This window comes from Ranitomeya variabilis, chromosome 2, assembly GCF_051348905.1.
Source record: "Ranitomeya variabilis isolate aRanVar5 chromosome 2, aRanVar5.hap1, whole genome shotgun sequence".
Lineage (NCBI taxonomy): Eukaryota > Metazoa > Chordata > Amphibia > Anura > Dendrobatidae > Ranitomeya > Ranitomeya variabilis.
The window spans coordinates 1,099,835,910-1,099,848,638 of record NC_135233.1 but is presented as its reverse complement, the minus strand read 5'-3'; the positions used below and the strand labels follow the sequence as shown (position 1 = coordinate 1,099,848,638).

At 48.0% G+C, this 12,729-nt stretch overlaps 1 protein-coding gene across 20 annotated transcripts in view; it reads right to left on the bottom strand.

Annotated features, from left to right (window-relative positions):
* OTOF (otoferlin) overlaps positions 1–12,729 on the bottom strand; it is a 298,562-nt gene that overhangs the window by 26,292 nt on the left and 259,541 nt on the right. For 15 of the 20 annotated variants that reach the window (XM_077291809.1, XM_077291810.1, XM_077291826.1 and 12 more), the window contains 10 exons: positions 12,129–12,248; positions 9,897–9,963; positions 7,355–7,503; positions 7,093–7,227; positions 4,777–4,914; positions 4,190–4,317; positions 3,770–3,940; positions 3,381–3,541; positions 3,156–3,298; positions 2,363–2,451 (listed from right to left, as the gene is read on the bottom strand). In XM_077291809.1, coding sequence (XP_077147924.1) covers positions 2,363–2,451; positions 3,156–3,298; positions 3,381–3,541; positions 3,770–3,940; positions 4,190–4,317; positions 4,777–4,914; positions 7,093–7,227; positions 7,355–7,503; positions 9,897–9,963; positions 12,129–12,248 — 1,301 coding nt within the window. The remainder of the gene's footprint in view (positions 1–2,362; positions 2,452–3,155; positions 3,299–3,380; positions 3,542–3,769; positions 3,941–4,189; positions 4,318–4,776; positions 4,915–7,092; positions 7,228–7,354; positions 7,504–9,896; positions 9,964–12,128; positions 12,249–12,729) is intronic. The other 5 variants (XM_077291816.1, XM_077291821.1, XM_077291818.1 and 2 more) reach the window with 1 other exon arrangement.

Below are 12,729 nucleotides of genomic sequence, written 5' to 3'. Positions count from 1 at the left end.
GTCTCCTGACCTCAGTATCATTGAGCCACTCTGGGGAGATCTCAAGCGCGCAGTTCATGCTAGACAGCCCAGGAATTTACAGGAACTGGAGGCTTATTGCCAATAAGAGTGGGCAGCTTTACCATCGGAGAAAATAAAGAACCTCATCCACAACTACCACAAAAGACTTCAAGCTGTCATTGATGTTAGAGGGGGCAATACACGGTATTAAGGAATGGGGTATGTGAACGTTTGATCAGGGTCATTTGGATGTTTTGGGTTATCATTATGATTTAAAAAAGAGAAAACACAGTAGTTTGACAATAAATGGCTTCACCCAACCAGTAGCCATGAGCGAAGAAAAAGTTTTGGTTTTATCATTCAAATTCTCAAGAAAAAAGGCCAAGAAAGCAAAAATTCTAATGGGGTATGTAAACTTTTGAGCACAACTGTAAGAGCGGCCATATTGGTGTTATTGGTCATTGTACAGGAGGAGGAGGTGAGCTGTGACATCTCCTGTTGTGACGTGTTGAGCGATACCGTCCGATACTTGAAAGTATCGGTATCGGAAAGTATCGGCCGATACCGGCAAAGTATCATATCTAATCCGATACCGATACCCGATACCAATACAAGTCAATGGGACTCAAGTATCGGACGGTATCCCTGATGGTTCCCAGGGTCTGAAGGAGAGGAAACTCTCCTTCAGGCCCTGGGAACCATATTAATGTGTAAAATAAAGAATTAAAATAAAAAATATTGCTATACTCACCTCTCTGACGCAGCCTGGACCTCACCGAGGGAACCGGCAGCGTTCTTTGCTTAAAATGCGCGCTTTTCCTTCCTTCCGTGACGTCACGGCTTCTGATTGGTCGCGTGCCGCCCATGTGGCCGCGACGCGACCAATCACAGCAAGCCGTGACGTAATTTTCAGGTCCTTCTAGGCATTCAGTATTTTAAAATTACGTTCCGGCTTTGTGATTAGTCGCGTCGCCTTCACATGGGCGACGCGACCAATCACAAGCCGTGACGTCACGGGAAGCAGGAGACGCGCGCATTTTAAAATGCGCGTGTCCAGCCTCCCGTGACGTCACGGCTTGTGATTGGTCCGCGTCGCCCATGTGGCCGCGACGCAACCAATCACAGCAAGCCGTGACGTAATTTCAGGTCCTTCAGGATTTTAAAATTACGTTCTGGCTTGTGATTGGTCGCGTCGCGGTCACATGGGCGACGCGACCAATCACAAGCCGTGACGTCACGGGAGGCTGGACACGCGCATTTTAAAATGCGTGCGTCTCCTGCCTCCCGTGACGTCACGGCTTGTGATTGGTCGCGTCGCCCATGTGACCGCGACGCGACCAATCACAAAGCCGGAACATAATTTTAAAATACTGAATGCCTAGAAGGACCTGAAAATTACGTCACGGCTTGCTGTGATTGGTCGCGTCGCGGCCACATGGGCGGCACGCGACCAATCAGAAGCCGTGACGTCACGGAAGGAAGGAAAAGCGCGCATTTTAAGCAAAGAACGCTGCCGGTTCCCTCGGTGAGGTCCAGGCTGCGTCGGAGAGGTGAGTATAGCAATATTTTTTATTTTAATTCTTTCTTTTACACATTAGTGTTGTTTCGATACCGATACCCGATACCACAAAAGTATCGGATCTCGGTATCGAAATTCCGATACAGCAAATATCGGCCGATACCCGATACTTGCGGTATCGGAATGCTCAACACTAGTTGTGAGTGGTTGATGTTATGTTTTGCATGTATAGAAGTTCCTGGTCATTTAGGAAAATCTTCACCAAAAATAGGACACTTTCCGATGATACATTCCCTATATTTTTTGTTCACATTTTTAGTTATGTCAACATTAATTAGTAAAATTTTTTCCGTGATACAGGACAGTGGTTTTACAGAACATATTTAATTGATTCACAATATATGATAGAGCAGTGAGACAATGACCCCAGATAAACAGTTTTTAAAGGGTTTTAGTGGCAAAAAATAAAAAATGTCCTTTAGCAGCCAGTGTCAGACAGCTGCTGCCAAGCCCAGAAAAGTCGTGGGAAGTCACTGAAGATTATATCTGTGACCTCATAAAGCAGTGGTGAGACTGTGGATGTAAGACTGCATATAGTCTGTGTATAAGAAGGAAATAATGGGCCATAAACTAAGATAATTGGTGCTGCAGATGGACAGAGGCGACGATCACTACGAATAAATGTATAGAGGCCTAATAACGGCCCATAAAAAGGGCACAACCGCTGCGTGCAGTGGTCTCATGGGACTTGGGTAGCTGTAAGATGCGGTTGATGAGTGTTGCTACATTTTCCGGTCAGATAATACCGGCCCCTGGGGTTAGCTGTAAGAGACTTTCCTTTACCTTTTTGGCTTCCTGGGAGAAATATCGATGGCAGGACCCGGTGCAGGCATGTCCATCGGGAACATGTCCACCCACATTTCTAACCGTCCCTGAGAAAAGAAGACCCCAACAATTAGCAGATGGAGAAAAATCTAATTGGAAAGGTCTACCTTTCAAAAAAAGAGAACATCAGCTTTTTCAACATTGTTGTGAACAGTTACCTACAATAAATATAGTAAGTTAATGCATCACTTTAAGGGGAACCTGTCAGCAGTGGTTTAGAGGGCGACAAGAGGTGGGGACGTAAAGGTCATTGTTCAACAATTAAAATGATGCCTATATTTTTCTAATCCGGTGCTTTATTGCAGAGAAATCCTTATTTTTATCCCTTTAGACTGCAAGTGCACTGAATGTTGCAAGTGCATCTGCAGTCTGCGGTTCATCTTCAGTTCTCCTAGCCCGATGCGGCCTAAGGATGCTTGACTGGCAGCAAAGGCCGGGTGTGTTGTCTGTGCTACAACTTCTGTACCTGCTGTCAAGCAAGCAGCCGGATGGCACTGGGCGGGTAGTAGAGAAATCATGAACTGCAGATGCACTTGCAACACACAGTGCACTTGCAGTTTAAGGGATAAAAATTAGGATTTCTCTGCAATAAAGCAACGGATCGGAACGATATAGGTATTGTTTTAATGGTTGAACAATGACGTATACATGTCTTCCTCTTCTGTGCCCCCTAACTCGCCGCTCTTTAAAGATCCCCAACAATCTCAACAATAATGGCAAGTTTGGTTCCAATATTTTTATTGATTCGAACCTGCTCGATTCCCGGCTTGTCTGGATTTAGGAGTGGCCGAGTCTCTACGTGTTCTGGAATCAACCTGCACCCAACGCGGGGGATTTCCTCCCAATTTTGGAGGACTGAGAGGGCGAGATGTTCATCAGTCTGTTTCTTCTGACCTGAGTTGGGAAACAAAGAATAAGACGGTGAAACCCCTGACAAGTGTCTAAAGCGATGACCGTTCCCGGACCACAGACACACCATTTTCATCTTCGATTTCTGTGGGGCCGGTGAACACGCGGTTCATGACTTTGACTCGTCCTCCGGGACCGAAATGTGGACCGTCGATCTTCCCTTCTTTGCAGAGTTTGGACAGGATCTGTGTCGGCTTCATGGGGTCTCTCCACATATTATAACCATGTCTGGGGGAGGAAGAAGAGAGCGTGAAAAACAGAAGATGATCAAGGGGTCTAGTGGTCAAAATTCACAATTTCATAAATCTAGAACCGTAATTTATGGGGTTGTTCATGAGCGGACACCTCTCCATCTATGCGTGGCATATGGGACCCGCTTCTATCAGACACTTATCCTGTGGATATGCCATAAACATTTGGGATGACCCCATTAAAGATAGCAGCAGATACACGTACATGGCATATGTCTGCGATATTCCGCACGTAGCTCTGTGTTTGCTGTAATAACGATTTTCCAGATCAATCTTAGTTTCTCCAATCAGATCGTCAGTTCCAACCAGATCCCAGTCGTATACAGCGACAGTGAGCATGGATTCCATAGGAAACGTGGCCTCAATATCAAACGACCTGGGGAGAAGAAATTCAAAGCAGACAGGGACATAAGTAAATCCTGACTCCGAGATCTGCACCTTCCCTCTGTTAATATTCTTGATGATGTTGGTTTCTAGATTTTTCTCCTTGTGCTGCACCGATGCACTGGAACATCCCATGATGCGACCACCTTCATAACCCTCCCTTGCCACATCGTGCTCGTGATGCATTGATGGACAAGTTCGTCTGGCAGCATTTTGATCCCCGCCGTTCGGCTGGACTCACTTCCCAAAGACGGGGTTCAGCTGCTTGGATATGTAGTTCTCCTTGTCCTTGATTTCGGTTTTTCCCAGTTTAATGACGACGTAGGGATCGGCCTTCCCATTGATGTCAGCGGGATGTAGATCTGTGGCCTAGAAAAGAGTTCATGGTAATTATTAGTCAAATCCGAGCCATGGCCGGCGGTCCATGAGAGCATGCAATCTAGAGTCTTTGCGGTCAATGCCACCTAAAGAGGTACTCCAACCATAAATGTCTAATATATTGGGGTTCCACCTATGATTCCAGGACAACAGGGGTCCACGAGTGACTGAAGATAGTGTTAGTTGTGCCGTATTGGACGTGGCATCAGGAGACTTTATCTCCCCTTAATGGTGATTTTAACACTGCTTTCCTTAACTGGGGACTGGTGGTCTTTTCCTAAGCAATTTTTGTGACCACCAGCCACTGCCCTTCTGTGGGAACAGTGTAAAGACGTTTTGTATACTGTCATGTGACCATATCTCCACAGAATTAGGGAGTCCCTGGCAGTCAGAATCCAAATTGATATGGAAACAGTGCACTCGAGAAAATATTCCGCATTTTGCTCTCACCCTGACCACGTACACCCGCACCAGTACGTTTATTGGGTCATTGTTGGGTATGCCTTGGAACATGCCAAAATTGGGGTCAAATCCAGCTTCCTTTGTGATGTCATCGGGCAGTGGGACCTTGTATACACACATGGAGCCCTGGAGGATGGAGGGGAGCGAAGGTTACTTTTATATCATACAGTATAAAGACTCTTTACTCTAGCCCACCAGGGAACATAACAGCACTGAAATATAGATTATTGTATTTTTGTCTGCACCCGCTTGCTAGGACTGCACACTTCAGCACACTAAAGGTTAAACTAAGTATAGAAATGTTCTGCACTGGGCTGTTCCAGGGGTTAGGTAAGACATATTGTTAGAGGTGAGGGTTTATGGGTTTTCCTGGGGTTGGGTAGGACATATTGTTAGAGGGGAGGGTTTATGGGTTTTCCTGGGGTCGGGTAGGACATATTGTTCATGGATTGTCATGGGGTTGGGTAGGACACATTGTTAGAGGGGAGGGTTCATGGGTTGTCGTGAAGTTGGGTAGGACCCCCTGTTAGAGGAGAGGGCTCGTGGGTTGTCCTGGGGTTGGGTAGGTCACATGGATTGGGTAGGGCTCATGGATTGGACTGGGGTTAGGTAGGACAGATTGTTAGAAGGGAGGGTTCATGGATTGTCCTGGGGTTGGGTAGAACACATTGTTAGAGGAGAGGGTTCATGGATTGTCCTGGGGTTGGGTAGGACACATTGTTAGAGGGGAGGGTTCATGGATTGCCCTGGGGTTGGGTAGGATACATTGTTAGAGGGGAGGGTTCATTGATTGTCCTGGGGTTGGGTAGGACCCACTGTTAGAGAGGGCTTGTGGGTTGTCCTGGGGTTGGGTAGGGCTCATGGATTGGATTGGGGTTAGGTAGGACAGATTGTTAGAGGGGAGGGTTCATTGATTGTCCTGGGGTTGGGTAGGACACATTGCTACATAGGAGGGTTCATGGGTTGTCCTGGAGTTGGGTAGGACAGATTGTTAGAGGAGAGGGTTCATTGGTTGTCCTGGGGTTGGGTAGGACACATTGTTAGAGAAGAGGGCTCATGAGTTGTCCTGGGGATGGATAGGTCACATTGTTAAAGGAGAGGGTTCATGGATTGTCCTGGGGTTGGGTATGACATATTGTTAGAGGGGAGGGTTCATGGATTGTCCTGGGGTTGGGTAGGACATATTGTTAGAGGGGAGGGTTCATAGGTTGTCCTGGGGTTGGGTAGGACATATTGTTAGAGGGGAGGGTTCATGGGTTGTCCTGGGATTGGGTAGGTCAAAGTGTTAGAGGGCAGGGTTCATAGGTTGTCCTGGGGTGGGGTGTGTCCCATTGTTAGAGGCGAGGGTTCATGGATTGTCCTCGGGTTGGGTAGGACATATTGTTAGAGGGGAGGGTTCATGGGTTGTCCTCGGGTTGGGTAGGATACATTGTTCGAGGGGAGGGTTCATGGATTGTCCTGGGGTTGGGTAGGACACATTGTTAGAGGAGAGGGTTCATGGATTGTCCTGGGGTTGGGTAGGACATATTGTTAGAAGGGAGGGTTCATGGGTTGTCCTCGGGTTGGGTAGGTCACACTATTAGAGGGCAGGGTTCATAGGTTGTCCTGGGGTGGGGTAGGTCCCATTGTTAGAGGCGAGGGTTCATGGATTGTCCTGGGGTTGGGTAGGACATATTGTTAGAGGGGAGGGTTCATGGGTTGTCCTCTGGTTGGGTAGGTCACACTATTAGAGGGAAGGGTTCATAGGTTGTCCTGGGGTGGGGTAGGTCACATTGATAGAAGGGGGGTTCATGGATTGTCATGGGGTTGGGTAGGACACATTGTTAGATGAACCCCTGCCACCATAGACCACTAGGTATTATAATGATCATTTACCCCGGTTAACCTGGAAATAATAATATGAATCCCTTTTACCTTAACCCTTCAGGGAATAAAAAAATGAACATCTCCCACCACTAGGGAATAAAATACCCCTCCTCACACAGACCATTAGATAGTAACCTTATCTTTTACCCCAGCGCACCAGGGAACCTTTACTTCTACTCTAGACCACCAGGGAAGGGGCTACTATTTTTTACTTTCATAACTAGTGACATTAACCCTTCAGAATATCAGACCACCAGGGAAGTTTTAATTAATACGATTTTTTTTCTGTTGTGTAAATCCTATAGTCTGGTGAGCTCATCAGTCGCACATGATCAGTGGACTTTGCGGTTGTGAACAAGTCATATACTGTAATCAGAGCACACCATGGGCTAGATACTGATGACCAGTGCTAGTCAGCAGAATCTGATGGACACTCGCCTTGAACCTCCCGACTATTCGCTCCTCCTCGCTGACTGTGTCATCGTCATCCCCGATCTTCCCCCGTAGTAAGTTGAAGGTGTGCAGCCAGTCCTCAAAGCTATCAAACTCTGTCTCCAGCTCCTTGTTGAACACCTGAAATCGTACATTATGGAGAATGATAGTGATACTCTATATCGTCTGAACCCATCAGCTCTGTATTAGTGAATCCTGAGACCTCCTTTGGTGGACATCGCAGGATCTGCTGACATCGGGGACCCACCTTTAGCTCATCGATCTTTTGCTTGTTCTTCTTCTCTGCCATCTCAGCCTGTAGTTTCTTCTTCTTGTCCTCTTTGGGCACTTTCACCTTCTCTTTGTTTTTCACTTGCCCTTTGGAGCCTTTCATGGGAGAGTCATCAATTTTGATCTCTGAGTCATCAGACAAGTTGGTGGGGATGGAAGGAACCAACAACACGAGACACTAAACCACGATGAGCATGAAAGTTGACGGATAGTTCGGAGCACGGGAGGCCCTAGACCTCCCGCACCAGCTATCAAGCTTCCAAATCCATGTGTATTTCCACTCCCTCCATGAATAGCACACTGAGGTCCGATGAGGGGGTCATCACACCAGACTCGAAGTACCACATGGATTGTAGAAGCCAAATACTTACCAGCCTCAGTCTACACTACAATGGACAGCACATACACATCAAACAGAACTGCATTGCTCTTTGCATCTCTATCCATAGTGTGTGTCGGCCAGATGATGGGGGCAGTGGTGGAATCCTTCATCTAGAAGACCCTCCATGTTAGGTTGCTGACCCCAAAAGGGCACATCTAGGGTTCTGATCTCTTATATAATACTCTGCGATACTCCTCGATTGCAGAGTACTATGCCTGTCTAGAGGGATGAACTGCGGGGATGGATATCCCCACCGTTTTGGCTTGAGCTGGGTTTCTGCAGTTACTCACACGAGTACAGAGGCAGAGCCCACAGATAAGCCTGATATATACATCTGTCATGTAGCGTTAAGAGGTTAAAGGACTTCACCCATCAGTGATAACCTCTTTTATACTGAAGCCGTTGGATTGGGTTTGGCTCCTTTGGTCAAAGGAAGCCTTCTTTCAACCAAAAGTGTTAGTCTTATGTGGTGGGGTGGCCATTCAGATTAATGGCCATCTATGTAATATATGGGAGGCCATAACAGGACCCATTCTTACCAGGAGGAATCCAGAATGCAGGACCCTTCTTCACGATATCAATACTCCCTAATATGGCAAATAGACGACAATTGTCCTCATAGGAAAACCCCTTTAATATTGCGTCTAACTTTTTAGTGTGGCTATAGAGCATCTAACTTTTTTTGTGCACCTACTATAAATTTACAGGTGATGTCCATGGAGTGTGAAGCAGCGACCGGTGTCACATGTAAGGGTCATTGTATGTTCCCCCCAGGATGCACATGGAGGCGTATTGAGGCCATGGGAGTGCATTGCAGTCACAGGCGTAGCTGTGATTGCAATGCGGAATAAAAGCCAAATAAAACCTGCTGGGCTTTTTCTGTTTTGAAACAGACTGCAAGATGATAGTTGTGCAGTCCGTTTCATTCATAGCCGGGTTTTCCATGTGGCTGAAGGCCACAGATTCCAGTTAAAAACCCTGCAGTATAGGATTTGGGTGTGTCAGGGTCAGAGTCAGTGTCAGTCTAGTGTTGGCAGGAGTACAGAGCAGAAGGCTCTGCAGAGCTCCACCTGTGTGAGACAACAGGTCAGCGGAGCCAAACAGCCAAGGAAGCTGAAAAGCCTGGCATGCACAGCGGTGCAGTTGCCCATGGCAACTGGTCTTAGGAGGTGGACTGGGGTGCTTAGTGACTGTAAACTGGAGGATATGGTTCCCAGCTGCGATCTGGAGGATATCGTGTACTGTGTATAGCTGTGAGTAAAGAGATTAACACGGTGGTCCAGTCGCCCACGGTAACAGTCAGAGGTGGGCTGGCATGTTTAGTGACTGTAAACCAGAGGATATGTGCCCGGCTGCGATCCAGAGGTGGACTGTCCTGTTTCCTGGCTGCGATCTGGAGGATATTGTGTTCTGTGTTTATATGAGTTGAACATTAAAGAGACATTTTGCTTTGCTGGGTCACTTCCTCATCATTGCACAGAGTGCTACCGCTGCACTACCGGAGGTAAAAAATGTAAAAACATTCTGAGAGAAATAAAACAATAGTCACTCTTGCCGATCCTCCACAGCTTCAGTTTCGACACTTATCAGATCCTCACTGGCCCCTTCACACCGGAAAAAGTGTCCTGCTTCAGCCAGGGGTGGGCCAATGGGGGTATTTCTGGATTGGAAAGCATCGAAACGGGAGCGGAGTGGATTCAGGAACAGCTAGTATCACTACTTTTATTTTTATACTTATTTTTTTCCCTGGGAAACCACTTTGTGGCTCGTAGAGGCACATGGAGCACCTAAAGGTCCTCTGTGTGGAACCATGGGGATCAGCGAGCCGTCTGGTAAGCTTGGTTTGCATGGCTTTGCTTATATATATGAGATGTGATTACATTACAGAAGGCCTTCGTGACCGGGCCCTCATCTGGTTTTGACCAAAGCCAATGCCAACTTTCATTGCTGTACAACATGAAAAAGATGGTACGAATGTAGAAGGGAGAGGACAACAACACTCATCGTACTGCTATCATCATGCACAATTCCGGTGGCCTCATTGCATTAACATTATCCCCATGGTAAACATGGATGTTGTCAGAAATGTAGAAAAAAAATTGTTCTGACTGCACCCAGACTACAATAACGTCATTACCATCCGCGATCTCCATCTCCTCCTTTTCTTCAGCTTCGGCCGCTGCCGCTTCCTGCTGGCGCAGTTGCTGGATGTGAAAAAGAAAACAAAAGATCAAGAAATTACTTGTAAGGGTTCAAAAAGTGGCTGTAAAACAACACAAGGGTATTCTGTTACTATGTTATGGATGAGCAGGTGGTAGAGGGTGGTGCTGCCAGAGGTGGTGCTGTTAGAGGTAGAGGGTGGTGCTGCCAGGGGTGGTAATGGTAGATGTAGAGGGTGGTGCTGCCAGGGGTGGTAATGGTAGACTTAGAGGGTGGTGCTGCCAGGGGTGGTAATGCTAGACGTAGAGGGTGGTGCTGCCAGGGGTGATACTGCTAGAGGTAGAGGGTGGTGCTGCCAGAGGGGGAACTGCTAGAGGTAGAGGGTGGTGCTGCCAGGGGTGGTACTGCTAGACATAGAGGGTGGTGCTGCCAGAGGTGGTACTGCTAGACATAGAGGGTGGTGCTGCCAGAGGTGGTACTGCTAGAGGTAGAGGGTGGTGCTGCCAGAGGGGGAACTGCTAGAGGTAGTGGGTGGTGCTGCCAGAGGTGGTACTGCTAGAGGTAGTGGGTGGTGCTGCCAGAGGTGGTACTGCTAGAGGCAGAGGGTGGTGCTACAAGAGGTAGTAATGGTAGACCTAGAGGGTGGTGATGCCAGAGGTGGTACTGCTAGAGGTAGAGAGTGGTGCTGCCAGAGGTGGTACCACTAGAGGTAGAGGGTGGTGCTGCCAGCGCTGGTAATGCTAGACGTAGAGAGTGGTGCTGCCAGAGTGGGTGCTGCTAGAGGTAGAGGGTGGTGCTGCCAGAGGTGGTAGTACTAGAGGTAGAGGGTGGTGCTGCCAGAGGGGGTACAGCTAGAGGAACAGAGGGTGGTGCTGCCAGAGGTGGTGCTGCTAGAGGTAGAGGGTGGTGCTGCCAGAGGTGGTACCACTAGAGGTAGAGGGTGGTGCTGCCAGAGGTGGTAGTACTAGAGGTAGAGGGTGGTGCTGCCAGAGGGGGTACAGCTAGAGGAACACAGGGTGGTGCTGCCAGAGGTGGTACCGCTTGAGGTAGAGGGTGGTGCTACCAGAGGTGGTATCGCTAGAGGTAGAGGGTGGTGCTGCCAGAAGTGGTACTGCTAGAGGTAGAGGGTGGTGCTACCAGAGGTGTACCACCTAAAGGTAGAGGATGGTGCTGCCAAAGTTGTTACTGCTAGAGGTGGTGCTGCCAAAGGTGGTACTGCTAGAGGTAGAGAGTGGTGCTGCTAGAGATGGTACTGCTAGAGGTAAAGAGTGGTGCTGCAAGGTGAGGAGGGTGGTGCTGCCAGAGGTGGTACTTCTAGAGGTAGAGGTTGGTGCTGCCAGAGGTGGTACTTCTAGAGGTAGAGAGTGGTGCTACCAGAGGTGATACTACTAGAGTTAGACTGTGGTACTGCCAGAGGTGGTACTGCTAGAGATAGAGGGTGGTGCTACCAGAGGTTGTACTGCTAGAGGTAGAGAGTGGTGCTGCAAGAGGAAGAGGTTGGTGCTGCCAGAGGTGGTACTGCCAGAGGTAGAGGGTGGTGCTACCAGAGGTCTACCACCTAAAGGTAGAGGATGGTGCTGCCAAAGTTGTTACTGCTAGAGGTGGTGCTCCCAAAGTTGGTACTGCTAGAGGTAGAGAGTGGTGCTGCTAGAGATGGTACTGCTAGAGGTAGAGAGTGGTGCTGCTAGAGATGGTACTGCTAGAGGTAGAGAGTGGTGCTGCAAGGTGAGGAGGGTGGTGCTGCCAGAGAGAGGGTGGTACTGCTAGAGGAGGAGGGTGGTTTTGCTAGAAGAGCATGGTGGTACTACCAGAGGAGGAGGGTGCTGGCAGAGGAGGAGGGTGGAGCTGTTGGAGGATGATGACACTACAGGCATGAGGGTGGTGCGGCTAGAGGAATTGGGTGTCTTTGATTTTCTGTTTTTGTCTGCTCAGACTACTACATCTACGGGTTCCATTTTACATGCAGCATATACCAGAAGTTTAAAGGTTATTCTGGAAAATCACGTATTAATGATCGCACGATCCACACAGCAGGTGCTAAAATGCTAATCAGTCAATAAGACCCACAGACCATTTACAACAATACACCCTTGTGCACTCACAGTACTAATCAAAAATATGGATAACGATTAAGAGGCTCTAGATGGATAATTTTAGGTTGTTTCTGACATTGCAGTGAGTGATAATGAAGCCGACTATCACAACTCACCTCTTTCAGGGTCTCTATGGAGGCAAAGTACTTGGACCACCAGTCCAGCATGCTTTCATCCGGCTCCTCTTCTTCAATCTCTTCTCCTTTCTTCTTTTTCTTCTTCTTTTCTTCCTCATTCTGTGAAAATAGTTAATAAAAAGTGTTATAGAACAGAAATACTGTGCTGCTAACATCTGAACGCGGCACTCAATGCCAGACAGGTGATGCGGTTTCAGAAAGCCCAAGGGCATGAGTTGTCCCATGAGTTGTCCATGAGTTGTCCAAGCTGCTCTGGACAATCCCAGTGGCGTATCAGATTGGGCTATGCTCTGTATTAACCTCCATCCCATAAATATGTGACACCCTCTTTCGTAGAATACACCAGGGGTCCCTCTGAGGGTTGATTCACCCCCTGTGGGCATATAAGTTATATTGAGGTGTGCCGATTTTTGACCATCCAGTTTGTATAGGTGAAAGATGTGTTACAGGTGCGAACCTCAAAGCTGAAAAAAGCACTGCAGATATTGGCACAATGCCGCTGTGTGCAGGCACGGGGTGGGGTCATGCATTGAAGCAAAATAGTGACGCAAAACCCTTGATGTGACCACGACTGAATATA